A 27,904-nucleotide genomic window follows, 5' to 3' on the forward strand; every position below is an offset into this window, starting at 1 on the left:
TGAGAAGTAAAAGAAATTACAATACACAAATGTTACTTTGCCTTTGCTCCTATGTTCCTTTGCTCAAACACATCACAGACAAACTTGTGACAACTCAAATAAAGAGCAACATTTAACCAACTAGTTGACAAGCATGCTGGAATGCTTTGCTACAATATTCACATTGAAAATGTGCTTAACTAGTGAGCAGCCTGGACCACCTGTGACAAGTGCTATAGAAAAGGGATGAAAATTTAACATAAACTTAAAGTGTATGGAAAGTAAATGAAGTCTTGTGGAGAAAATGACGAGACAAAGTCACTTTACACAGCAAGCTACTCTTTCATCCCTTTCATGTCTATTACTCCTTTGAATCCAGAAACATGTTAGCTGTTCTCACAGGTTTCATTTTTGTTGAATGTCTCTCCATTGTGGGTCACCACAGACATTTTTGACCCATGGAAATTAACCCCGTATAACATATGCAACATGTTCAACACAAAATTATATCACAAATCCCAGGGCGTTGCATTCCTTGCCAATGCGCCAAACCTTCATTCCCGTTTGACGCTTTGAAGAGGAGGGAAGATGAAGAAGTGCGAGTCTGCGTTGAACAAAAATGATGCAGCCTCGCTCGCACACCACACAGTAACTCGTTGACACACACACGCATGCAAGTGTATAAGGAGGAGGAGGTGGTGAGGAACCAAAGGACAAGAAGTGCGGACCGCAATGAAGACGAGCTAACCGCAGCCAGAGGACAACGACGGCGGCTTTAGCAGTGAGAGACATGCGGGGGGAGAAGACGGCTGTTTAGCCTCCAACACACCTCGGCGGTCATTTTAGAAGTACCTGAAGACCTGACGCTACCTACGAATTTACAGCAATACAGCCGCAAGAGGCAACAAGGGAGAGAGAGGACTTTATTTTAATTTTCCAAGACAAAAGTTTACGGTGCTCGGTGCGGACACGGCGGCTACACGATGCGTGTGAGCCGGACGAAGTGGCTCGCATCGGCCGTGCTGCTAATCCTGCTGGCCGCTCGCTGCTCCCCCAGTAGTAGTAAGTAAACACTTGCATGCTAGTAGGTGGCTAACTGGCATGCTGCAGACTGCAGTGCTAAGTGTCTCCTCACGTTTGTGTTGTGGTAAAACAAACACTGGCGTCCTTCACGGTGCCCCCGAACAGCCCCCCACGCGGTGGAGCTTAGGATCACCGTAGGGGGCACCTCCACGCTACCTGACCTTCTATTGTTTCCAAATGTGTGTCGTTGTGGACTCTTTTGCTGTGGTGGGAGTAACGAAATACAATACAAATATTTTATTATATGTATAGTTATGGCATTTTATTTTAAACCTTCCATTTGAAGACATTTTTTTCTATCCTGCCTACTTTGACAAAATAGGATTGTAATTTTTTCATTCTCTATGGATGACACAATCTGGAAAAAAAAACATGTAAATAGAGAAAAGTAAGAGCAAAGTCAACCTTTGAAATCTTGGCATTTTAGGGCAGTGGTATCAAACTTGCGGCCCGAGGGCCATCTGCAAGCCCACAGGGTGATATTTTGCGGCCCCCAACTTGACACCAAAGTGTAATACATTTTTATTTTAGTTTATTTATTTATTTATTTATTTATCTTAACTTTAATTAAAGATATGTAAGTCCGTACTGCTACAATTACATGCAAATATGAATTTGGAAGTAAATTTAACAGTTAAATTCAATTTTAATGGGTTTATCGTATGCCAACTGTGTGATTGATGTACTCATGGCAAAAACGAGACTCAGCATTTGGTGAAACGTGATTCAGAAGTGACACCAAGTAGAAGGAAAAGATATCCAGGCACCCAGTCCCAGTCATGTCTTTTTCAAAAACCTACCGCGAAGAGGAAGGCTTGTGGTGAGAACTGCCAAGTTCAAGAAAAACTGGAGACAGAATGTTTTTTTTTTTTTTTTTTTTTTCTTGTATGCACAGTGCTAGACCTACATGTCTTGAATGCACAGAGAAAGTTGCAGCGTTCGAGAAATCGGATGTCATTACTCATGCGAGGTCACCAACCTTGTTCACATTCTGAAGCGCTAATAATGTTCTGAACTGTTATTAATTAATAGAGATTGAGAAGATTTGAGTAGTTGTACCTTTTGTGAATATTTTAACCCTCTTTTATTAATGTAAATGAGTTGAGAGTACTTAGACATTTTCACTTTTTCTACACGAGTACCTGCACTTTTACTTCTATGCAGAGTATGAGTTCTTTTTTCACCTCTGATGTTTTGTTTCATTCTGTCCAGTCTCCCTGTCACACCAAAAGGCAAACCAGTTCCTGAGCAGACACCGGAGAGCTAACCAAGTGTTTGAGGAGACCAAGCAAGGCCACTTGGAGAGGGAGTGTGTGGAAGAGAAGTGTTCCAAGGAGGAGGCCAGAGAAGTGTTTGAAAATGACCCCGAGACTGTGAGTAAACTTAATAGTTGTGATCACGATTCAGAACCGGGTTGGCAATTCTTCTGTCTGAGGCATTAGTGTGCGATGAACGTAGTTTAATAGCGTAATGCTTAAATATTTTTTTCAATTGGAATTTGCAGCATTTTCTAATGTTTTGACCAGCGAGTGAGTGTCCTATTTACAGTGTATAAACGTCAATCATGACCCAAATCTGCATTCTACTCTGTTTTAAGACTTCTGGCATGAGTGGTGTGAGTTTTATAGTGACTGCTGATTCATAGTCTGAGCTGCTGGTGTTGATGCTCCCGTCAGTGCTGACAAGCAAGATAGTATTGGAAAGGGATTTGATGGGCATGTTTTTCAAAAATATCGTTTCTCTTCGGTTTCTGTGGTGGTCATTGAGTCAGCATGACTAAGTCGTCGTTTATGCTATGCAGCGTTTTGCAAAATGCTGCGGTGCTCATACTCCCAGTCACTTCACATGCGTGTCATTTTATCTTATCATCTCTTGATGGGGAATAAATGTCACTGTTCCAACTGAATTTGCTTTGCTTAGTTTGCCGTTATTCATGGATGGTAATAAATGTCTTGTGTGTGGCCCTTTTATGTCATCACATGCCTGCCAACACATCTACTCGGGCAGCTCCTGACTTATTTTCCTATTTTAGAACAAATCTTGGTTGAGATTGAGAAACGTGTTTTCATTCTGCTCAGTCATGTGTCCCTAATCTGCATTCATTCCCTCCCACTCTGTTTTACAAACACAATCCATCACACTGCTTGCGCTCGGAGCCATTTACAGCAGCATTAGTGTCCACGCTGCTTTCATGAGTGTGCAGGTCATGTGAATAGAATACACGTACAATTTCCTCCCAAAATGTTAATAACCCAGAAGATGTGTGCTCAGCCATGTTTTGTCATATATTTACTTTACTGAAAGTATTTCTAAGTCAGCTTAATGCCATGGGCAGACCTTGAAGCCGAAACAGAGAGTTTAAGAAAAGGTCAAATAGTTTTTCTATCTTGTAGAGTTTGAACAACAAACACAATTTGCTGCTGTGACCGGCTTATTTGCGCATGTAGCTTTCTGCAATATCAAACACAAAGACTGCAGTGTCAAAACGAGGTGCGTTCTTCATTCTGAACGTACCCATGACGCTGCAATTTAGTCTTCTGCTGCAAGCACCGGCTGTGCAAAGAGAAAGGGGTGATTCCATTGACTTTTCCCTGCAACAGACACAGACCCCCCCCCCCCCCCCCCCCAAAAAAAAAAAATCAATAAAAATGTACCACAGCTGATTGAGAATCCGGATTGAACTTTCATAAAAGTCCAAAACAAATCATAGGGCTCGACTTGAGCTTTTATTAAGGAAATATTGGTGATGTCTAATTTCGGACGCTTTCCAAAGTAACACTGCAGCAGAATCTGTGACTTATTCTGGCAGATTTTACAGTTACAGCTACAGCTGGGAGGCAATGATGATGCTGCTGCTCCTTATCAGGAATTCAGAGAATTCTCAGGATGCCTCTGGCGATGGATGCCAGCCTTTGCAGGGAGAAAGCAAGCCATAAAGTTATCATATTTTCATTAACTTGTGCACTATTACCTTTGTAAAGGCAGAATTTTTCTAACTATTGTGTTGAATGTCATTTTCTTGTGCAAGTGAAGCAAATGAAATGATAAATATGTTTAATATTCAAAACCAAAGTAAAGACATGAAGAACAGATTACTAAAATTTATAAGAGTTGGATTTTTGAAAACACATTATTTTAAAAATTCTTTGGAAGACCTTAATCATAGTTATGTGAAAGGAAAATAGTTTTTAACCTGGATTTAAAAGCATTTACACCTTATTGAAATGTTATGAGTCTTCTGATTCCTTCCGATAATAAAAGTAAATTGAGGGACTGTTTTATACACATACAAATACTTTTTCAGGGTGATTTTGAAGGGGCGTATTATACACGGGTGCATGTTATACATGGGATTTTACGGTAACACAAGTTTTAAGAAAAATAATAGAAATGTTAAGGCATAAATTAACATGTTCTGTTAATAATGTTTATGCATCTAAAATGTACTGTTTCCATGTTTTCATCTTCTTTAGGATTACTTCTATCCCAAGTATTTAGGTAAGTCGTATTTTGCCATCGCCATCCACAATGCCGAGCTTTACTGACATAACATTTTTCTTACTTTTCATATTTTTGCTTTTCTTCTCCTGCTCAGATTGTTTGGAGAGGTTTGGAGGTTCAGCAAAGAAGAAACATGATTTGATCACCTGCGTCCACAGTAGGTTTCATGTTGACTTGTCTGTGTGTAGAAATTGTAAAAAAAAATTATTTTGACCTAATTTGACGTCCTTAGTGAGTCACCTGGTTTTATTTGGAAGATGTGGGGTAGTCGGGCTGCATTGCAGCAGTGAATACTGCAGTAGGAAATATCACAACCCAATTCCCTTTAAATGGACTCCTATCATCTGTGCTTGGCATGAGTAACGTTGCAGCATTATGATGCAGCACATTGCTGAATGACGCCCCTCGTTGGCTATTCAGGTGCCTTCTTCGTCAGAGATGACGCGAGTTCGTCTTACGTGACTTGGGTTTGAGATTTCTGCTGCATCAGTGTAGTAGAGTGACGCGGATGGAGGACTGTGACTCAGCTGTTGTGCTACTTAAAGACAACAGCTCTCCTTTTCCTCTCTCCTTATGTCAGCACAATATTCTGCCTCTCCCACCTTTCGCCTTTTCTTCACAACACACATTGGCATTCCTCTGTTAACATCAAAATGATGTCATGCATACTTGTTGGCGGGATATCGGCGCATTATCAGAAGTGAGAAACAGATCTTTGGCTCGTTTCTTCCTCGTCTGGCTGCGCTCATTGCACACGCAACACTCAAGTTCAGTAGCTGCACACATCTGGTAGTCGTATGCGTGTTATTGTTATGTTGAGACTGCTGCCAACAAGCAAGTGTAATTTTTCAAATTTGATGTCAAATCTGCAGATAGAACTCCCATTGCGCTGTTTAGAAACTGGGTGGGATTCATTTCGTACACTTGAACCAGCATCTGTGCTGTGTGCAGGCCCTGCACACACTCACTCGCACTCTGATCGCAAGCTGGCCTGCACAGACTTGCACAGACTCCCCCTGCAAGCACATGAAAACAATGTTGTTTTTTTACACATATCAGCCCCAAAGAATTGAGCATGTCGTGGAGTAATATGTTCTTATGAGCCAGAGGGCACACAGACTAAAACAAGAACTGAATTGAGGCAGAGAATTGTTTTGCTGTTTTCTCATAATTAGTGAGCAGCGATCCGGAAGAATGATTATTTCGTAATTATTCTTCTTGAAAACTCACCAAATTTTGGGCCTGGTGGATAATTAGATATTTTAAAGTTGACATACACGAGTACAAAAACCATTGGTCCGTAACGCCTACTACAGAGGTTTAATAGTCCCGTTACATTTGACCTATGGCTATGAAAATTGGGTGTCACATGTAGCACCGAGACGGGGGAAAAAAAAAAAAAAAAAAAGACTTAGTTAGCCATACCCGAAAAAGGACAGGAAGTGAGCTATGAGTATTTTGATTGAATGTCCAATTTTGGCCCATTTTATAGTGGTCATACTTTTTGTCCCCTTGTCCTAGACTTTTAACTCGATTGACTTCAAACTGTACCATCTCAACACCTGGGATAACATCAATGGATTTTTTCTTTTTTATTTTATTTTTTTTTATTTTTTTGCAGTTTTCCAACATACTTTATAAAAGGGACGGGGCATCAAATAATGGGTTCTGAAATTCCTTCTTAACGAACCGTTCCCAGTTGTATGAATGGCTAACCTGGTAATAACCAGATGGTACCGCTCCACAGTAATTTCGTCGGAAAAAGGCGGGACATTCACTACAATAATTCGAGCTGATTGGACGATGCGACATTCTACACGTTTGTTTTAACCAATCACGGCCACGGATGAAAATGCGTTTGTGTCCGTTCATCGTTCTTGTCAACGAGGGGGAAAAGCACGAACATCTTACCAGCTAGAAATGCACGAAGCGCCTCTCGCTGTTCAACAAGGAAACGGTGAGTAATTATGCGAGAACAGAATTAATTGTAGCGTCCATTCGTCCATGTTAAGTTTGTTTGTTAGCTCTGGCGTCGACGCTGGCTTCCTGGTTTCTGTTGCATATACCGCCCCCAAACACAATGTTGCTCTGTGATTGGTTCGGGAACGGCAGTTATCTGCGGGAGCGGTACAAGATGGTATTCTCCGGAGATGTGAACTCACAAATACCGCGAGAATTCATCTTGCAAGAGCAAGGTTATAACAGCTCCTGACGTACAAAAAAAAAGCATTTTTGTAGCCATATTGTCACTGTCCTGTGAAAAACGCGTCCTTTTTTTTTTTTTTTTTTTTAAACCTTTTTGGGATGTCTGCATTCAGTTTCATCCCCTAAACATAAAAATGTAAGAAAAATGACAAAAATGAACATAAGTGTTTTTCACAAGACACCAAACGGGAATTCCACCATTTTGATCTACTTCGGAATTTGTCGCCATTGTTTGGGGCCTTTTCCAGGGGTCGTATTTTATCAAACTCCTCCTGCAGAATTCATTCAATTGTCTTCAAGCTTGTGGTGTTTCATCTTAATATGTTTAAGATGAAAACATATGAAAGCTTTTTAATTTGTGGTATGCTGTTGCCGTGGCGACGCACTGTTCGCAAAGAAAAATGATACTGTTTTTTTGGGGGGGGTCTCAACATATGCAAAAACTCATGAAATTGCACATGAGAGTTCTTGTGCAATTTTCAATAAATGGGTCAATAGTGCCCTCTACAAATTTTCAACGAAGCTTGGAAGGCATATCTATAAACCTACAAAAGTACCCCCATGCTAACCCTAATAGGAAGTCTACCATTTTGAACGGCGAAACCTTGGCAAAAACTTTCCACACACTTAAAGCTCAGCAAAACCATTCATATTTGGAGGGTTCTTGTCCTATTTGACAGTACCCCAACGTGGCCAGGTTTGCAAGGGTCCTTTTATGGCTGCTCGCAGCTCTGGTCCAATATTATTTTCTAATAAATCTGAGTGTCAGTCTAATGCCAAATATGTTTTGCACTTTTTGTTTTCCCCCCACAAGACATTCCGGACCAGTGCTCGCCTTCCCCCTGCAACTCCAGAGGAACCGTGCGCTGCGAGGACAAAAAGGGCTCCTTCCTCTGTCACTGTTTTTCAGGTTGGACGGGGGACTTCTGTGATCAAGGTACTGTCATCGCCACGGGAGATTTAATGTTGAGCCGTTAGTGCGCGGGGGGTGAGGTCAGCGCATAGCACGCAGTGTCATGTCGGTGACCTCGTTGACAGCTGTCGCTTGGCTTCACCGCACTCACGCAGTCTTTTGTGCTCTATTTCTACTGCGGAGCTTTTTCAACAACAAACGTGGAAACTTGCACATTTTAAGAAGTCTCGAACCTTGCCTGCCTAATCTTGATAAGTAACAAGACGGGCCTCATCAAAATACTTACCGGTATTTTTATTCAGCCATTTTACATGAATTAGTTGGAGTACAAACAAACAGTTTTTATTTGGCACTTTAACAAGGTTGACATTCATTCCTATTCCTATTATAGTGTGTAATAGATATGAGGGGAAGGATGCTGCCCTACCCTGAATAAGCCGACCATGAAGGCTTCCACTTTTAGATGTGAAAATCTCGAAGCACAAACTGGAAAGAGTGCACACTGTGAGTTGGAGGGGAATATGCTCCACAGCCACTCAATTCACACTTTTCCACCGTGACTCATCTTACCACCTTACCGAGAGTGGAAATCAAGGAGGATTCAGTCTACTTGGGTCTTTTCCACTGGAGAGGATTCTCAAGTCCCAAACACAAAAACAGTATTTAGTACTCGCTGAGCAAAAACAGGAGTTGAGAAATGCAACATTGTGTGTTAAATTACACAAGCCCAAAATAATTCATGATATTCTTTTTGCTGCTTACTCCCAACAACTCCCACAACTTGGCCCTCCGCTCCCCTCTGGCAGATGTCGACGAGTGCGGCGAGAGTAACGGAAGATGTGACCACGAGTGCAGTAACACGATGGGGAGTTACCACTGCCACTGTCAGCCAGGTTACATGTTGCGAGGACATCACATGTGCGTTGGTGAGCAACGAGACGTGCGTGTATGGCGTGTGTGTTCAAATTGCTCGTGTGTAGTGATAAACTCATTCACTCCCGGCTGTTTTATTGGATTTTGACAGATTTTGCAAGGCTCACAGAATATTGTGTTCTTTTGCTATAAAAGCATGGAACCTACCAAAAGAAAGATTAGAGTGTTTTCTTTCATCAGGAAAAAAAATGTATATTTCTGCCTGTTTCCGTTTTGCAGCAATTAGCATTATAAATTAGCTAAGTTTCATCATTATTCACAAATCTGTTTAGAATTGTGGGGAAACGGCTTGTTTTCAACATGGCCCTGGTTGATCTCTTATACTCCGTTGCCACCTGTTGGCCGTTTTTGTAATTACTACCATTGCTTCACCCGTTCTCAGCGGTTGAAAGGCTGCATCAAAGCCTTCTGTATGCTCTATCATAAAAAGACGTGTAAATACATCTTTGGGACGCTTAAAACATTTAAAATGGAAATATTTATGCGTTTTTGGGAGCAAATGAGTGAATAGTGTGTGACCGATTAATCAGCGATTGTGGCCCTTGAAACATCGGATTTTTTTTTTTTTAACCCAAAATATTCCTCACAAAACGCTGATGAACAGCCACTATATATTTTCCATGAAAAGCATTAGGACATTGGGCTAAAAATCCTTGAGAAAACAAGAAAAAACAAAAATATGAAAAAAAAATGGAAGAAAAAAGAAGAAAAAAAAAAATCCACAAATATCCGAAGCTGTGGGTGAAGAACTTTGACAATGCAGGGGCTGACTGTAGTTTTAATTTGTAATATCACCATTCGCCACTAGATTTCAGATATGTCTTAGTTTCACTTATGTTCTTATACTGCTATACGGTCCCTATACTACAAATATTTATTTATTATTATATATTTTTTTGTGGCTTTGAAATATTATGCAGGACAAAAAGTATCTCAATTATATTCACATTTTGAGTGAGTTGATTTTTTTTTGGGGGGGGGGAATGTACAAAATTAGTTTTTAATGTTGGTTTCTTCTTCAACAGTTGCTGTATGTGTCGCCCTTAATTGATAATTTTTATGCAAGAGAGAGCTTCGCACTGGGAGGGGGGGAAACTGGTAACCATAAAAGAAGGTTATTTTTTTAACATTTATACCTGCTGAAATGCATTTGCATATGCTTTTTTTTTTTTTTTTTTTTTTTTTTTTTAATTACCGGTAATCGGTCTGTTAATCTAAGTTTTTTTTCTGCCAAAAATTGGTATCGGCATCCACCATCATATGGGTCGGGTCCTAGTTATTACTCAGAAAACAATGCCACTGTTAATTGTCTGTTCCCTAACTGTCTACATTTTTGTCTTTATTTAAAGACGTGGACGAGTGTAAAGACGTCATGAACGTGTGTGGATCAGCCCACTGTGAGAATAACGAGGGAGGCTATGAATGTCTGTGCGACCCCGGCTACATCTTTGACAATGAGAGCAAGAGCTGCGTGGGTAAGCATAACACACACACGCGCACAGGTTTGATGAGTCTTGCTGGAGGAGCAGCTTTCAGTGTCAGCAGGCGCTGATGCAGCTGTGTTGTGGGGTCAGAAAAGGAATGCTAGAGAACTGAGAGAAATACTTTTAAGTAGGTAACAGGTCATTTGTCTTCCGTGTGCTGTCAGTTTGTTTCGGCTCAGTCGTGTGATGCTATGTTAAGCTAAAAATAAAATAAAGTGGTTGGAGTCGGATGAATTTGTGCAATAAAAATTCCCATAACGTAACGTATGGTGTTCCACAGGGTTCAATTCTGGGGACTCTGCTGTTTTCATTGGATCTGCTGTTCTTGGGTTCCATCTTAAGAAAACAGTGGCAGTTGTTTTAAAGTGCTCTATAAATATAGTTCAGCTGAGTTGATTGATGGGAGACAGTAGGGCTGCTTGATTATGAACAAAATATTAATTATGATTAATTTGGTAATAATTGAATGATTAGGACAATCATTTGTTTTTTGGTACAAAAAAAATGTTTAAACATGTTAAAAATATCAACACAAATGCATTTCTTTGAAACACTATAATCGTGCAAGTTTAAAAAAAAAAAAAATTAGTCATTTTAAAATAATAAAAAAAAGGTGCAGATGTATAAACAACTCAAAATTCTTAATAATCTTTTATTTTTGTTTGCGATTATGCTGATTTTGTAATTGTGGAGTGTAGTAATTGAAATTAGCAATTAGCTAGGTAACAAAACTAATGATGATGAAAACTTTCCCTGTACATTTTGTTCACCAGTAAACCTATGTCGTGAATTAAAATAAATAAAAAATCATACTTTATTTAATTGGTGGACACCGGTATGGTTCAGTACCTCCAATAAGGTTAAGAACTGATGATTTAGAATTTATCTTAGTGACGTCATTGTTCTTTTGGTATTTTGCTTTTCTGTGTGAAAAGAGACTTTACGTAATCTCAGTGTCCCTCCTCTGAGAATGATCACGTTTTATTATAGCCATATAAGGTCATTTGTGTGCGGCGGGAAGATAACGGCTCGGTTCACATCAAATCCCACTTGATACGAGTGTTGTTTACATTCCTCAGCATGGTGACAGGAAGCCAGTTCCGATGTTTTTTTTATATTTTAGAGCCCATGTTTTGATTGAATTCTGCACTTGAATTCACTTGTAATCGTTGTTGCAACAGTCATCATTTTTGCTCTCCTCCACTTTTGTTATCACTTCCCAGATGTGGACGAGTGCGAGGCAAGTGTGTGCGCGCAAGAGTGTCTCAACACTCTGGGGAGTTTCCGCTGTTTGTGCGACGGGCGTCAGGGCATGAAGCTGGAACAGGACCTCAGGAGCTGTAAGGTGAAATACAAATAACCAGCCTTTTGTTCTCAGCTCATTCAACATGTAAACAATTTTCTCGTTCAGTGAAACACATCAAACGATGATGCGTGTCGTAGCTTGCCAAACGCGCTTGAGTGACACCGTGGTTGTTTTCCTGCAGGCTATTACTCCCTGCATGACGCCGGCTCTAAAGAGGAACTCTCGCTCTCTCTACCTGGGCCGCATGTTCAACGGCTTGCCGGTGATGAGGCTGCGCTTCCGTCGAAGGATCAACACTGGGTGAGGATGTGTTTGGATGGATGTCTCCTGACTCCTCCACGTTTTAAAGTATGAGAAAAATCTCACACTGGTTTGTTTTTAACGTACATGGAAAATAGTTTACATTTTGATACAGTACATATAAGGTAGTGCTCTCTTCAAGAGACACCACATTGAACTTGCAATGCTAATTGATTGATTGGTGGTTATAAAAACAAACAACTAGCCCGCCGATGTTCAAACTACGGCCTGGGGGCCATTTGTGGCCCACACTCTGTTTTTTAGTGGCCCGCAATGCTATTTAAAAAGACATTTATCCCACTAACGTGATTTTACAGTGAAGTAATCTTACATTGTGGGGAATATATGACACACTATCTGGCAACATGCCACCAATGCAGTGAGAACTTCAGAATAAATCTTACCTTACCAAATATTATATGGAGATAAATGCCTTGGAATGCTTTTATTTTGAAGTTGTTCCCGGCAGCATGTCATGGCATAACAGCTGACTTGACTAAATTTTCAGAATGTGTTTCAGCCGTTCATATTACTGTCACAAACTATACCGAGGTGAAGTTAGTTTTAGGTTGGATAGTCGTAATTTCGTCACCTGGAATTGGAAATGAAAGAATCTGAGATGCATGTCAACCAGTCATCATTGTGCTATCATATTGCAATGAAAATTAGTCGTATATCACAGGGAAGATACAGCACTATCATTCCACACTGATTTTGACTCGACAGGTCACATCACTTGGAAGCTATTCAGCTAAAATGCATTTTTTTTTTTTTTTTTTTTTTTAATGTATACAAATTCATAGAAAATATTGAGAGTTGCGGAATCGAGGATCTCATGCGGCAGACCCAGCACTACAGTACTCTCTCACACTGATTTTGAGTATTTTGGTCACATGACCTGAGGAACATAGTTTAATGCTAAGCACAGTTTAAATTTAAATAAAAAAAATGTAGAAGTGAAAACCAGTTGGTCGATCATTATTAAGTGGATTTTTTTGTTGTCTTTTTTTATTTATAATTGTTCTTTTCGCCAAGTAAACATTTATTTATATATATATATATATATATATATATATATATATATATTTTTTTTTTTGTCAGAATTGCCTGATTATTCGAAATATTCGAAAGCTACCTTTGTTACATTTTGGTCAATTTAAGGCAATTTTTTCTCTCAAGATTTAATTTTTTTCAGAAGATTATATCACTTTGTAAGATAAAGTAGCAATCAATGATTTATAGCTGCTGTTTGTAACAATTTGGCCAAAAATATCTTTCTAATAGTCTTTTTATTTGACCAAATGGCATTTATGACTGAAACATGTAGATTAACACCTTAGGTTTTTACAATGGGTACTCCTGCAAGCCTCAGGCCAATAGTTTTCAGACTGGATTCAGGTTCAAATGACCCGCCCCTGTGTGCAGATGTGAAGGTCATGTGGAAGAAGGGCGTGTGGCATGTGTGCAGTTTCATTATTCATCAACAGGTGGCAGTAGTGATTTGAAATTGAATATTCTGCATTTAGTAGCTTAAAAAAAGTATTTCTTCCATCTCTTTATGTAATACCACTCCTAATCAATCTTACAACTCATTCTGCTGCAGTTTTTCCGCAGAGTTTGATTTCCGCACGTACGACTCGGAGGGTGTGATCTTCTTTGCCGGAGGTCACCTGAACAGCTCCTGGATAGTGCTCGCAATTCATCACGGGAAACTGGAGTTGCAGCTGAAGTACGGCGCAGTCAGCAGGGTCACCAGCAGCGGACCCGTCGTCAACGACGGCCAATGGAGGAAGGTTGGTGCTTTCTTATCACGAGTGGACTCGTCAGTTCTGATCAGAATGTTTCCCGTTTTCCAACCAGATTTCGGTCGAGGAGCAGGGGCGGAGTCTGGTGATTAAGATTGACAGGGAGGCCGTCATGAAGATTGCAGTTAACGGTGATCTGTTCACGCTGAAGAAGGACATGCATGAGCTCAACCTCACCGTGGGCGGAGTCCCCTTTAAGGAGGGCAGCCTCGTCAGCAAGGTTTTGGTTTTGTTCTCGCCTTTCTTCGATGGAGGACCAAAACTGCCAGATTAAAAATAAATAAATGAATACACATAAGTGAAAATAAAAGTGGATGTAAAAAAAATAATACAAAAAATAAATATAAATGGAAATAAAAACAACAAAAAATAGATATCCATAAATAAAAGTAAAAATAAATACAAAAATAAACGAGATTCTAAAATAAATGGGGAAATAAACACAAATTGCGTGGTGAGTGATCTTTTTTATTTATTTTTTTATTTAGTTCTATTTATATGTTTTTATTGCCATTTATATTTATTTTTTGTGTTGAATTTTTGAATTATATTTTTTACATCTGTTTTTATTTTCAATGTATTTGTTCATTCATTTATTTATACGACAACTAAAAATAAATATCCATAAATAAAAGTAAAAATAAATACAAAAATAAACGAGATTCTAAAATAAATGGGGAAATAAACACAAATTGCGTGGTGAGTGATCTTTTTTATTTATTTTTTTATTTAGTTCTATTTATATGTTTTTATTGCCATTTATATTTATTTTTTGTGTTGAATTTTTGAATTATATTTTTTACATCTGTTTTTATTTTCAATGTATTCATTTATTTATTTATGTTTAATTGTGGCAGTTTTGTTCATCCATATTCTTGTTCGGGCTCTGCCTGGTCATCTCAACCTGTGCTCTTGTTTGTAGGTGAACCCGCGTCTGGACGGCTGCATGAAGGAGTGGCGCTGGATGACCGGAGAAGACAGGTCGATGCAGGAAAGCATCATGACTAATGAGAACATTCAGTGTTTCAGCACCGAGAATCCGGGAGCGTATTACCCTGGCACGGGTTTTGCGCTTTTCAACATCACTTATGGTGAGCTGTGTGTATGTGGTGGTGCGTTCACGTTTTTTTGTGAATCGAACATTCTTTGTATGTGCTTAGAGTCCCAGAACCTGAGTGTCCACTTGACCCTTTATCCCACTACCGGCATCGGGGTGCTCTTTACGCTCGTTCACGAAGACACAATCCCCCTCTCCATCGCTCTGGCTGACTATCACCCTGGCACTGATGAATGGAGAGACGTAAGTACAGACTAAACCATTTAACTCAATCACTTGCAGCCATTTGCACTGAAGCAATCCCCTTCCCTCCTGGCTTTTGACTGATTTTGCAAGGCCCACAGAATATTGTGTTCTTTTGCTATGAAATCATGGAACCTACCAAAAGAAAGATAACAGTCTCTTCTTTCATTAGGAAAAAAAAAAAGTATGTTTGTATCTGTTTTTGTTTTGCAGCAATTTGCATTCGAATATAGCTAAGTATCATCATTATTTACAAACTTGTTGAAAACTCTGGGAAAAGGAGCTTGTTGCAACATGGCCCTGGCTTAGCTGATCTCCTATGCTGCCACCTGCTGGACATTTTTTGTAATTACTACCATTGCTTTAAGCGACCTCTTCAGATCAGAAGCTGCATCAAAGCCTTCTGTATGCTACAGCATAAAAATCGGAGGAAAAAAAACGTATAAATAGGTTTTTGGGACTGAAAGACAAAGTATTAAAACATGTATTTATACATTTCTGGGGTTGAATGAGTTAACATTGAAATATTTATTCAAATATATATTTTTTTATAAGTTTTCATCAATATTCACATTCTTGGAGAAAACATGGTCAAAAAGAGCTTGTTGCAACATGGCCTTGGCTGATCTCTTATACTCTGCTGCCACCGGCTGGCCGTTTTTTGTAATAACTACCATTGCTTTATGCCACCTCTTCATGTCAGAAGCTGCATCAAAACCTTCTGTGTAGTCTTGCATAAAAAAAACAACAACAAAGTATTAAAAACAGTGTTTACACACTTTTGGGTTTAATTGGGTTAAAAAAAATAAAAAATCCGGAATGCCTTTAATGAGAATAAACTGTGCTTTTAGTTTGTTGTGGTAACAGCAGGCGGCGTCATCGTCGCCAGCTCACCGGCGCCCCTCTGTGATGGTGAGAGTCATGAAATCGAGGTGAAGATGTCAGGCAACCGCACGCTGCTCCTTGTCGACGGGGAGCCTGGACGGAGCGAAGATGCAGAGGTTAACCTTCCTTCATCGTCCAGCACCTTCATCGGAGGCCTGCCTGGTGGTGAGCATTGAGAGAAGATACGGATGAGTACATTTGTTTGCATAAAGAAGGAATCGAACCTCACTCAGAAATAATTGTGATGAAGACTTTCAGACAATGTTTACGAATATCTGCACTTTTTCCACCCTGTCGAGCAATAATAGATTAATTTAAAACTGTTTTAACTTCAGTGAACTACTTTAATTTTCAGTACTTACAGTATAAGAGATGCTGTTGACCCTGAGAACTCGTTTTACTTTGATATTAAAACTGTAAGTGAAAATTTTCGCATTTCAGATCTTTTGAAATTTTGGAAAATGTTACTGTCAAAAACGATATGGAGGTATTTACTTATAACAAACAATTAAAATGACCATGTATAGTAAGGCATTTTTTTTTTTTTTTTTAAATAACCATGTATATTAGTAATGCGGTTTTATTTTTAAACCACAATGTATAGTAAGGTAGTGGGTGTTTTTATTATTATTATATATATATATATATATATATATATATATATATATATATATATATATAACGACCATGTATAGTAAGGTGTTAAAATAATCGCTTATGGATGACAGACTAGAAATTGAAATCGATGTAACCATTGACATTGACTGTCACCTCTTTGTCAGATGTCCCGCTGGTCTCCACGCTGGTGTCTGCTCCATTCAGCGGCTGCATGAAGGTCACAGTGAACGGACAAACACTGGACCTGGACCAGGCCATCCTGAAACATAACGACATCCGCTCCCACTCCTGCCCCCTGCTGGACTCTAACCAGTGACCTTGCACAGTACTCTGCCCAAGCAAATCCACAAGCAGGGGAGATTGTTTCCAGAATATTTATAAGATATCATGTCTTGAGTAGAGAGGCGACTTATTAGATTAAAATGTCATGAAATCTAAAGCAGGTGTTGTGGTCCTACTGGGCCCTCGTACCATGGTCTTGACTGTGACAATGGTGCTTGCTGCCCCGAAGCTCTAGCAAGTACTTTTTGCATATTCTAAGAAATATAATAAGTCAACAATGTCCACCTCATCAGTCAGAAGTCATCGGATGGAATGTTTCACCTTGTAAGCTCTCAAGAATATTTTTAGGCCCAGGTAGGCTTTTTTTTTCTTTTTTTTTTGTGATTTCACTGTTACCTGTGACCCAAAGCAGCATTCTGTCCAACATGATTTCAGACTGAGCAAGTCCTCACATTTGTGTCCTTCCTCCATTCACTCATTTTTGCATATTCTGGAAAATATTTGCACATTGTTGCAGGTAGACGTGGTACGCAACATGAAGCCATATTCACAAGCTCATCTCCACCTGCTCCATGTCTACCTGCAACCTTAAAAAAAAAAAAAAAATCTACCTTGTGCCTACTTGAGTGGTCTAAAAACAGGTGAATTCTGTCACAGTTGCACTTTGCATCTGCGCTGGTGCACAAAGTTCTCAAATCACGTAAATGCTAAAAACTACCAGGTCCGATAATGACAGATTCATTTCAGAAAGCCAGAGAGGAAGAGGAGGCTGACGTTGCAAAAGTGGAAGACCGCTGTATCCAACATACCATGCAAGCTACTGAGAGGAAAACAAATGCGCTGTATTATACTAAGTGTGTAAATAATGTGACTGTACAATGCTTTATAGAAGGACAGAAACTCACCGTACAATAGGCTCGGCTCACTGAGGTTATCTTTGCATCAAAGCTTAACAACTACTATCGTCTCAACTTCATGTTCTTCATATAAACTATAGCTGATTCTCTCAAAAATTGGATTAAGAGCAATACTCTACTCACAAACTGAATTGTTTAATTATTCATTTTGTAGATGCTGAATAAACCAAAATACAGGAAAACAAACAAACAAAGAATGTGAGACTGAGAAGCATTGTGTTGGTCCAAAGGGCTCCAGTATTATTTTGGCTTCACTCTGGTGTACCATTTTCTAGTTTTTCATGAATGAATGCCAGGATACCAGAATACTTTTTTTTTCTTTTCTTTTTTTTTTATCATCTATGTTGTAATGTCCAATTATTTTTTTTATTTTATTTTTTTTATTTTATTTTTTTTTAAATATCAGCCCAATGTACAAAATGCTACAATTATGTTTTAATCTTCCAGGGTGACAATTGTATTTAAAAGCAAAATAAACAGTTCAATGAACTTTAAGAGTGAAATTGATTTTTTTTTTTAAACACTAGTTGTGTTTATGTGTTGACAATGTTCACACATATTAATCCACAGCATTTTCTACTACTAGTGCTAAATAAAATTTTTATTTCCTAATGTTCTTCGTTGACAATATAATCGTCCAAAGAAGTCAAGCCAAAAATGTTCTTTACACTATTTTCTATGCAGCCACACTAGTCTAAACACAGCATTCTGATTAATATTGCTTTAGTGGAATATCAGTTAAGCAGCAAAATCCATCTGTTTTTATCCATCTCAAGGGGTGGCCATTTTGACACTGAAATCCCCCGGAAAACAGGATACAAGGCTCAAACCCCCGTCAAAACGGGATGTCATTTTCAGTTGACGGCAACTGACAAAATGGCCGACCCCTGAGATGGATAAAAACAGGCTGATTTCGCTGCTTATTCCACAAATGCAGTATTAATCAGAATGTTGTGTTTAGATACAACATTGATTGGAAAGAACATTTTTGGGTTGACTTCACCAGACACGATGTGTATTATCCACATTCCTTTTGAAAGAAAGCCCTTATTTATAGTGCATTTGTCATCAGAGAGAGCACACAGGAACATCTGCTAAGAAACTGAAGATGTCAGTCAGTTGATAAACTAATGTCTATTCAAAGCACATGAGCTACGTTCACTATTAAAAAGACATCTTCCTCCTTTCTAGCAGTAGCCGGCCTTCTATCAAACGTCTTATAAATTCAGGCAAACAAATTAGAGACACAAATGCTTTGTTTTCTAATGGCTGACGGTTCAGTAGGCATAAGGTGGCGGTTTCTCAAAGGGGTTGTGTGAGGTTCTGAAGAGGACCGGAGCATTGGGCGTCAGCATGAATCCGCCTCCTGGTTCCTGGGTGCCCCCTTGCTGTAACATCTGGGTGGCACCTTGTGAGGGCGGCTGACTGTGGGTTTCTTCAGAAAGACAGGAAGTGCCTCCCGGACCACCATCGGGCATCATTTGTGGGGTCGTTGGTCCTTGGAAACTACTGGTAGTCTGAGGAAAGAAGGAGGCAATATGTACCTTAGAGAAACTTTCAAAAAATGTTATCCTGTGAGTGACCCGGTTACGCAATCATGCTGCTTCACAATGCGACAATTTGCACTTTACCTGTACTGGTACTGGATAGTTAGGGTAGGCGGGTAGATTCTGCCCAGGAGGACAGAAGCCAGCGTAGGTGAGCATGTGCTGTGTCGGGTTGTACAGGATGTGGGGTGGCGGCGCTGGGCTTGGGGCCATCGGGGGAGCGGGCTTCTGCTGCAGGGTTTGGAGTGGAAATGGAACATAAAGTGTGTGGCAGCATGGAATAGTCACCATTTTTCATACTGTAACATACCATGTCCTTGTAGGCTCCGAGGATGGCGGCGGCGATGATTCCCAGGAAGAGGCCGGTCACGTTGAGGACCACCGAGGACCACAGCAGACGATGGAGGTGGATCACATCCCAACAGCCGCTAACCCCAGTGAACTCAAAGTAGTGGGGGTGGTACTCTGTGCTGTAAAAACATAAAAGCGCTCATAAGAACAGCCTAAACGTTTGCAGTCAAGTTACAGTTTAATGCAGGCCTGTTAACAGTCCACAATCAAAACTACTTTATTACATGAAATTAAATGGAAATTGTATGCAAATGTTACCTCTCACAGTTGTAAAGGTAGCAGCAGTAGCAAGTGTTGCTTCTCAGCTTCAGCTTGCAGGTTTTGTCCGACGAAGCACACGTCTCCTGCAAGGGTGGTGAATTCAAGTCGAACAACCGTTATAGCGTCATTTATTGTTTCTTGAGTAACTGCAGTAAAGTCATTCGACCACTAGATGTCGCTGAATTAAAACAGTTGGAATGAGCTTGGCGTGTACTCGCATTCGTTGTGGTCTATGAATGGGCTCTTTGCATAGCTCGACTACTTCCTGAACTGAATACTACGTTGTTGTTTTTTCCTGTCTTTCATGAGTGGACAAACTGATTAATCCAGGTGTGTCTGCCCAATGTTGTTGTAGTTACTGAGATCAGGCACACCTGGATTAATCAGCTTGTCCACTCGTGAAAGACAGGAAATGAAGGACTGGTGTGTTCAGGAAGTAGTGGATTTGTGCAAACAGCCCATTAGAAGGTGTGATAAAATGTCGCTTTTTGAAGTGTCAAAAATATAATTCTGTCCTTTAGTATCTTACCATTACTCCATATGCTGTGCCTGCTGAGAGGTCAACAATTTGATGTCGTACCAAAAGAAAATATCTTGACGTCAAGGACAACTGCTCACCTCAGTGTAGTGGCTGTCAAAGGCATAGCCAGAGCCACTGGTGTAAAACTCACACATGTCCTCTTGCAAAGGTCGAATGTCCTGTGGGAAGATTCAAAAATAGAGACAAACTGCATTAAAATCTTCCCAGGGGCGCGTAGAGGGGTGCACAATGGGGCGGTGGTCCCAGGGCATCCACCTGGGCTTGGGGCTTGAAATTAAGGTTTTAAAGTAGAGTTTCAAAATAGTTATGAAATCGTCTGCCACTGAGTCTTCCTCCTGGTGCAGCAAACGATCCCAAATATTTTCCTCCAGTCCCACGTTTACAGGTTTTCCCTTTTGGGGGGAGGTGCCCGCACATTAGCGCGAATGCAGGCGTTTTCCGCCGAACGCAGCAGACCTCCTGCAGCAGCACGATACGATGAATGAGCTCATTAAATGATTTCATTGTGTGAGGCTTGAAAGAGCAATGAATATAAATTCTCATGTCCTGTGAGGCCTCTGATAGCTTTCGTGATCAATATCAGCGACTCCGCGCTAAGAGCTGGATGTTTTTTTTTTAAACTCCTCATCGTCCATCCACACTCATTCGAATATGTTTAATATTTCACTGCGGGTTAATGGGCCATACTGAGCTTTGCTCGTTTCCAGGTCCTCAAACAGAGAATATCATTATGTTGGTGCACTGTTTACATTTCTTGTGCAGGACAGGAAGTCAGGTGAGGGAAACTGTATTTAAAAAAAACCAAAAACCAAAAATAAACATACAAAACTAATGGAAACTGTTGCATTGTTTTATTTAACATTACTTTTTAGACCACAACCTGAGAACTTTTCCGTCTTTTTCATACTCACAATAAATTCTGATGCAATGATCCCGTCCACGATGGCACAGAAGAAGGACGCGATAACTCCAATGCTGATGAAGATGATGGCTGCCATCAGCTTGGAGAGAACACGTGCAATGAGAGGGAAATTTATTGTTTAATAACATCCAAAAGTTACATAGCATTCATCCATCCATTTTCTGAACCGTTTGTTCCTCACAAGGGTAGCTGGGGGTGCTGGAGCCTATCTCAGCTGGCTATGGGTAGCAGAATTACATAGCAACAAAAGCTAAATTACTTCAAGTTCATGTTTGGTCAGACAAACATATTACACACACAGATAGTAGGTACATAAAGACAGTAGGGCGATAAAGGAAACATTTGGCGAATGTTAAGATTCATGTTCTCAAAGAGTGACAACACACGCGCACGTGCACACACAATTTGTTCAGAAGCCCCAGCTGCCCCGTCACAGATGGCCCATCATAAACTTTGTAATAACATTTACTGTATATCTCAATATCATTTACTGTCAATGTTCAATCAGTCCACCAGGTCAGTGCCTGCTCTACATTTGACAAGTGGCTTTCAAATACTCCGTGGAATCATTTGCAGGTATATGAAATGAACTGTGATATATATACATCTTCTTATTCTGTTTTATAATTTACTGTACTTCCAACTACTACTATTCATTTTCTGAAAGGTTCTAAATCTACATACACAAGTCAAGTCATATTTGATTCAGTTGTTCAGTTGTGTGTGTTTATGTACCGGTATACACGATTAAGTCATCCGAGCTGTATTAACTGCTGTCCTTATGTATTTTAAACTAAGCCTTTTCAATGTATTATTTAATATGTTATATCGTCACCCTCTTACAATAATGACCTATGTCATGTTTTGACATAAAATTATTTTTGCCTGAACTTCTCAGGCTGCTGTCCACCTGTGCTACATCCTGAGTTAATGAGGTCTTTCAATTCTACCAGTGAAATGAAAATATTAAGTCTAATATAATCAGTATTTGGTTAATTTTTCTGAAGGAAAAAAAAAAAAAGATTTTGACCATTATTTTAGGAAGGTGACCTTTTTATTATTATACTATACCGCTTATTGTCAAGTGGAAAGATCTCAATAAAAAAATAAAAAAATAAAAATAAAATAATAATAATAATAATAATAATAATAATAATAATAATAATAATAATAATAATAATAATAATAATAATAATAATAATGGAGCAGATTTATATGCCGCTTTCTCATTTGCTTTCGCACACTCAAATAAATTATTCTGAAGTCAGTTTGTCATTTGCAGTTTGCATGTTTCCAATAGTCAGTATCACATTTCATAGCTATAGTGGAAAAAAACGAGTGGCAGAAAAAAAAAGAAAAAAAAAAAAGATAAAGTTACTATAATTCATTAGTGGCATTCTAATAACAAATCTTTATTGCACTTTTTTACCATCCCTAATGTGAATGTTACAGCAGCTCTGTATGGCTTTTTAAGAGTATTTTTATTTATTTTTTTACATTTGTCTTAGACTGCAAAAATAAAGCAAACGTTTGACTTTCAGTAGCTAATTTTGTGTATGTTTTAATCATTATTTTTACATCTGTCTTCAGCAGACATTGTGAGTTTTCTCTCTTAAAACCCGTATGCTGTATTATGACCTCGTTTTGAGCTTTTTGATGGTTCTGACCAAGTCATTTCAAAATAAGATACTGCCTACGGGCTACACGGAAGGGTATCAACAATTTTGTCCACAGGTGAACAAGTGGTAAACTTCATCATCATATTAGGACGGATTCTGTAACTAAAGCTTAAAACGAACCGCCCGTTATGTCATATGATTGCAGCTCTGAGAAAAAAAAATAACACAAGTGGATGACTGTTGATTGATTGAAAGCACATAATAAAACATGGAAGGAACATAGAGCCCCGCTGAAAAAGAATAACAATTTTCTCGGTGGGTTTTTATCTGCCCCCAGCCCAGACTCTCCACTTCATTAGCTGTTTAAATGCCTCGACTTTTATGGCCTCCAAGCGGGAGATGAGGCCAGCAGCTCAGACAATACAGCCTGACAAATGCATGACTTCACATTAGCTTAGCGCCAGCTGTCAGGACATAAAACACGCACTCCAAACACCGCCTCTCATCAGCCCTCATGTGCATAAATGAGCGATGCAAAGCAGAATGGAGAAAGAAGTAACAAGTGCAACTTAAGCTGCCTTGAGAAAATGATGTCTTGCAACTAAAGTCACTACAAGGTCTTTTTGCAGTGCTCACTGGTCCAGTGACAGAGCACCACAGCACACTGGTAATAAGAAGCCAACATCCCATTGCCTGTTGGTTAAAATACGATAATGCTCTTCATGCAGCAAGGTGACCGGAAAGGCTTTTGTCTGTGAAATATAGTGGCCATGTCCACAAGAGCCTTTTAGAGGTGAGAACAGAACACCAGTTTGGTGAAGCGTTCAGTCATAAAGTAAAAGTCGCTGTGTCGAAAAGGAGCCAGCGGCATGAGTTAAAATGGAGGCACATGCAGTTTTCCCTCTACGTTGATGAACTGAGTACATTTTAGTCAGTGTATTCTTTCATGTTGTATACCTCCAGTAATTTGGCTTATCATGGTTAAAAAGGGTAAACATTCAGAGGCCATACAGTACAGTATATCATGACTCACAACTTTTGCTGTGTCTGATATAATCTTAATATAAGTGTGATTGGAAACTATAGGAGAAATTGATAAATACTGAAAAAAAATGTTAACCCTGCGGACGTGGTGACTCAAATAATGGCCAACTGGCAGTTAAGTTAACATTTCTTGACAATAATATGTTATATGTGACCTCACTAGTCACTAAACATAACATTCTGATTAATATTATATTTGTGGAATAAGAGTTATGAAGCAAAATCAAGCCATTTTTATCCATCTCAGGGTGCGGCCATTTTGCCACTTGACGTTGATTGGAGATGACATGAACGTTGCTCAGGGCTCAGGCAATGGCCAATCACAGCTCACCTGTTTTCTGAAGCTGAGCTGTGATTGGCTTTTACCTGAGACCTGAGCAACATTGATGTCATCTTTAGTCGACAGCAAATGGCAATATGGCCGCCATCTAGAGATAGATAAAAATAAATATTTTTTGCTGCTTAATTGATGTTAGACTCACACAATATTAACCAGAAAACCATATTTAGGCTAGTGGGGGTGCATAGAACATATCGAGAAAAAAAAAGAAAAAAAAAAAGAAAAAAAATCGGGTTGACTTCCCCTTTTAAACAAACACCGAATCAGAATTTTCCCATTTGACTCAGAACGCGTCATAACATATTGTCATTTTTTTACTGGTCTTTTTTTTTTTTTTTTTTTACTGGTTCTCACTATGTCTGCCATATGTACGTGCACATTCGTGAAAGTTATTCAAGCAGACGCCTGAAAGTAGTTGAGTAATATTTGGTCGGCTACCACTGTTAGCCGGCTAACAATTGCTGGCAACAAACAAAAAGGAGTTTGCAAACTTGGATTCCTGGACTTGGACCTGAGAGGCGAACTAGCTTAGCACTAGCTAGGGTTAGGCTAGTAGCCAGTTAAATGGATTTAAGATTGGACTGAAGAGAAAAGCCTAATTTGTTCGGCCATTGGAGTTAACGAATTTTGACTCCTTACCTGTGAGACGAACTAGCTTAGCGCAAGCTAGGATGAGGCTGGTAGCCACGTAATTGATTGAAATGGGACCAAAGAGAAAAAGCAGAATTTGTTCTGCTGTTGGATAAGTAGAATATGTGATTAATCCTGATTAATCGTGATTAATTAATTACGGAAATTGTGCCATTAATTAAGTGTTTCACAGCACTAATAATAACATTTAAATCAATTTTAAAACTAACCTTGGAGCCAATTCAAAAACGGGTGATATGATGGACAATTTTGGTTTTGTCCCCCCATTTTCTATCCCGTTTGCCTTTATTAGGGGCACTAAAGAATTCCTTACAAAATGTATACTGTTTTATGAAATAAAACATGCCATATTTGCCAATCTGCCGTTTTTTCTTTTTTTTTCTTTTTTTCTTTTTTTATTTTATTTTTTATTTTTTTTACTTCAACAACACCCCAATAGACAAATGTACATTTAAAAAGGCTTTCATCATTTTCAAACTTTTGCTCAACTTTTTGGATCAAACACTCGACACCGACAAGCAGATCCGACCTGCCACAGGACACCGTCAAGTCCACATAAAAAATTCACTACAGACACACTCGCCTTCACCAGTAGACAGCAGAGGGAATGTCTGATAAATAAATATTTCTACTTTCAGTTTTGTTTTGTTTTTAAACCATAAATAATGTTGAATTTTTTAAGAGAAGGCACATGGAATAACTGTCATTTCAGGGAGATTATCATGAAAAAGTAAAAACTGCAAATCCTTGAGACCAGAAGCTTAAAAAGGTACACATTTCATGTCATAAATTGGCAACACGATCACATTTGTGTACCTCCTATTACACATCCAGGCACTTTGTGGCTGTCTCAAAGAAACGAGGCCACTCAACAAACAACCAATGCAAATTGAATTTCTGTTTTTGCCACCGAAATACAGAGCCAATCAGAATCTCTTTGACTGACCACAAATGCAGTCATGAACAATGACCAGCGCCCAAGAGAGCAAGGACGCATTACAGAGTAATCACATTTTTGCGCATGTCAACAATTTCCTGTAAAGCACACAGGTAATGACAGGAACAGAAGCTTTTCCAGTATATATGGCACAATTGGCACATGTATCCTTTTCATTTTTGGCATAGGCCTACTGTTTGGTTAAAATGTCCTAATGAAGACCAACACGGATTATAAATGTATAACAAGAATGATAACACTTACCATAGGCCTGCGGTTTTCTACCAGGTGTATGCCAACGATGCCCAGAAACGCCCCAAAACTCAACTGGATGGTAACAGAAAGCAATTTTTGCTCATTGGACAAACTCAGCAAGGACTGTAAGTACGAGTATGGAAGTGCTTGCCACTCACGGTGATCCCGGGGTAATATCCAGCCACCGGAACATTGTCAGTGCGAGTGGCAGAGATCAAACCCACGGTCAGCACCACCAGAGACAGAATCAGTAGAGCCACAGTCACCCACAGGGCTGTTTTCTTCCTCCGCACATACGCAACTGTGGACAGGAAATACTCTTGAACAGGGGCATGGCAATGTGGAGAAAAGTGGGAGACAATCAATCACGCTTTCATCCACACTTAAGAACAATTTTGAGTCTTCAATGGATATAATATGCGTATTTTTGGAATGTGTGAGGAAGCTATAGTGAAAACGCGAGAAAACATGCAAACTCCAATGAAGGCCAGAGTTTGGATTTGAAACCTCAGCTATTCTTCATTCTTCTATTATCCTTTTGAAGTTGCTTTTTGTGAGATAAAAACAGAGAGCAACAAAGTCATAAAATCACATTTAAAATACAAGCCGAAATAATGGACCCAAGATTTGCAGCTAAATCTTGATGTGTTTTTTTGTTGTTGTTGTTGTTGTTGCAAGTTTTACCCTCAAGGCTGCTTCCTAATTTATTTAACTGCGTCGTTCTCCCATTTTGGTCATTTCAACACTGTGGCACCCTATAATAACTTCCTGTAAATGTAATAAAATTTGCACTTAACGCTAACAAAAATGTAATAAAACCCACAAACGTAATAATTTTACCAATAATGTACAAAAAAATCATCACTAACATTTTAATAACTTTTTTTTTTTTTTAAACCGAAAATGTAATCAGGTGGGTGGAGCTAACTTCGTTAACTCTCTACAGAGTTGGTTTAACACTAAATAAATCAACTCTGTCAAATAATTCCAACACGTACCTCCATTTTAATCAGACTGTATTAAAACTACACTTTGGGGGTTGAAATCAACTTGAAAAAATGTAAAACCAAAATTAAGACTCCGATTTTTGCTATGAATGTATATAACATGCAGTCTTAGATAATCTAAACACAAAATGGACTGAAAAAATTGGACTGAAAATGAACATTATCTGTCATGGATTTTTGGATAATTGGTGAAATTATATTTTTGGTTTTATTACATTTTTTTCCACGAAATTTAGTACCAAATTTATTACATTTCCAAGAATTTATTACATTAAAGGGTGCTACAAACATTTTTGCTTTCAACGAAACTCCTAATAAATATGATTTCTGTCTTCAGAAGAGCTTTGTGCGCTATCAAAACACATTCCCACTCAAGTAAAATTAATTCACACAACAAATATCATAAGGTACCTTCTGGATCCAGGATGTCTGCGTCTGATGGCTGAGTGGTCTGACGAGATTCTGGCTGTTGCATTTTGACTCAGACAAGATGAATGAATAAAGGAGGGAAAATATGATCTCAACAAGCTCGCTTGTAGTTTTTAGGCAGTTTTTTTTTTTTTGTCCCTGTTGATTCACCACAGCTACTGCATCCTCCGAAGTGCGCGCTCACAAACGACACATGATACACATTCAAACATGTTGGCCCCCGAAAGAAGCGTTCACTATAGCTGAACCTGAGCCCAGACGTCTCAACTTTGTCGCGGGGAGGGGGAGGGGGAGAGAGAGAGAGAGAGAGAGAGAGAGAGAGAGAGAGAGAGAGAGAGAGAGAGAGAGAGAGAGAGAGAGAGAGAGAGAGAGAGAGAGAGAGGCAGGCCAATCAGCATCCACAGTTCCATCTCAGTGTTCCCTTCTTTCTTCATGCATCTTACATGAGCTTGACTCAGCAGACTGGTTTTATGTGACTGGTCATGATGC

The 27,904-nt window shown here is 39.3% G+C and overlaps 2 protein-coding genes across 2 annotated transcripts; one reads left to right on the forward strand and one right to left on the reverse strand.

Annotated features, from left to right (window-relative positions):
- The first annotated feature begins 413 nt into the window (after window positions 1–413).
- gas6 (growth arrest-specific 6) lies at window positions 414–18,000 on the forward strand. The gene is made up of 15 exons (XM_077519538.1): window positions 414–1,041; window positions 2,275–2,435; window positions 4,536–4,560; window positions 4,658–4,720; window positions 7,583–7,705; window positions 8,488–8,607; window positions 9,964–10,089; window positions 11,322–11,443; window positions 11,586–11,704; window positions 13,308–13,497; window positions 13,565–13,729; window positions 14,432–14,600; window positions 14,670–14,809; window positions 15,661–15,859; window positions 16,477–18,000. The coding sequence occupies exons 1-15, from the start codon at window positions 963–965 to the stop codon at window positions 16,626–16,628; spliced, it is 1,953 nt and encodes a 650-aa protein (XP_077375664.1). The 5' UTR covers window positions 414–962; the 3' UTR covers window positions 16,629–18,000.
- On the reverse strand, window positions 17,869–27,589 carry tmem255b (transmembrane protein 255B). The gene is made up of 9 exons (XM_077519540.1): window positions 27,398–27,589; window positions 26,138–26,280; window positions 25,989–26,051; window positions 21,123–21,212; window positions 20,289–20,369; window positions 19,668–19,753; window positions 19,369–19,528; window positions 19,143–19,289; window positions 17,869–19,028 (listed from the first exon to the last, which is right to left on the reverse strand). The coding sequence occupies exons 1-9, from the start codon at window positions 27,459–27,461 to the stop codon at window positions 18,789–18,791; spliced, it is 1,074 nt and encodes a 357-aa protein (XP_077375666.1). The 5' UTR covers window positions 27,462–27,589; the 3' UTR covers window positions 17,869–18,788.
- Between the last annotated feature and the right edge of the window lie 315 nt (window positions 27,590–27,904).

This window comes from Festucalex cinctus, chromosome 4, assembly GCF_051991245.1.
Source record: "Festucalex cinctus isolate MCC-2025b chromosome 4, RoL_Fcin_1.0, whole genome shotgun sequence".
Taxonomy (NCBI): domain Eukaryota; kingdom Metazoa; phylum Chordata; class Actinopteri; order Syngnathiformes; family Syngnathidae; genus Festucalex; species Festucalex cinctus.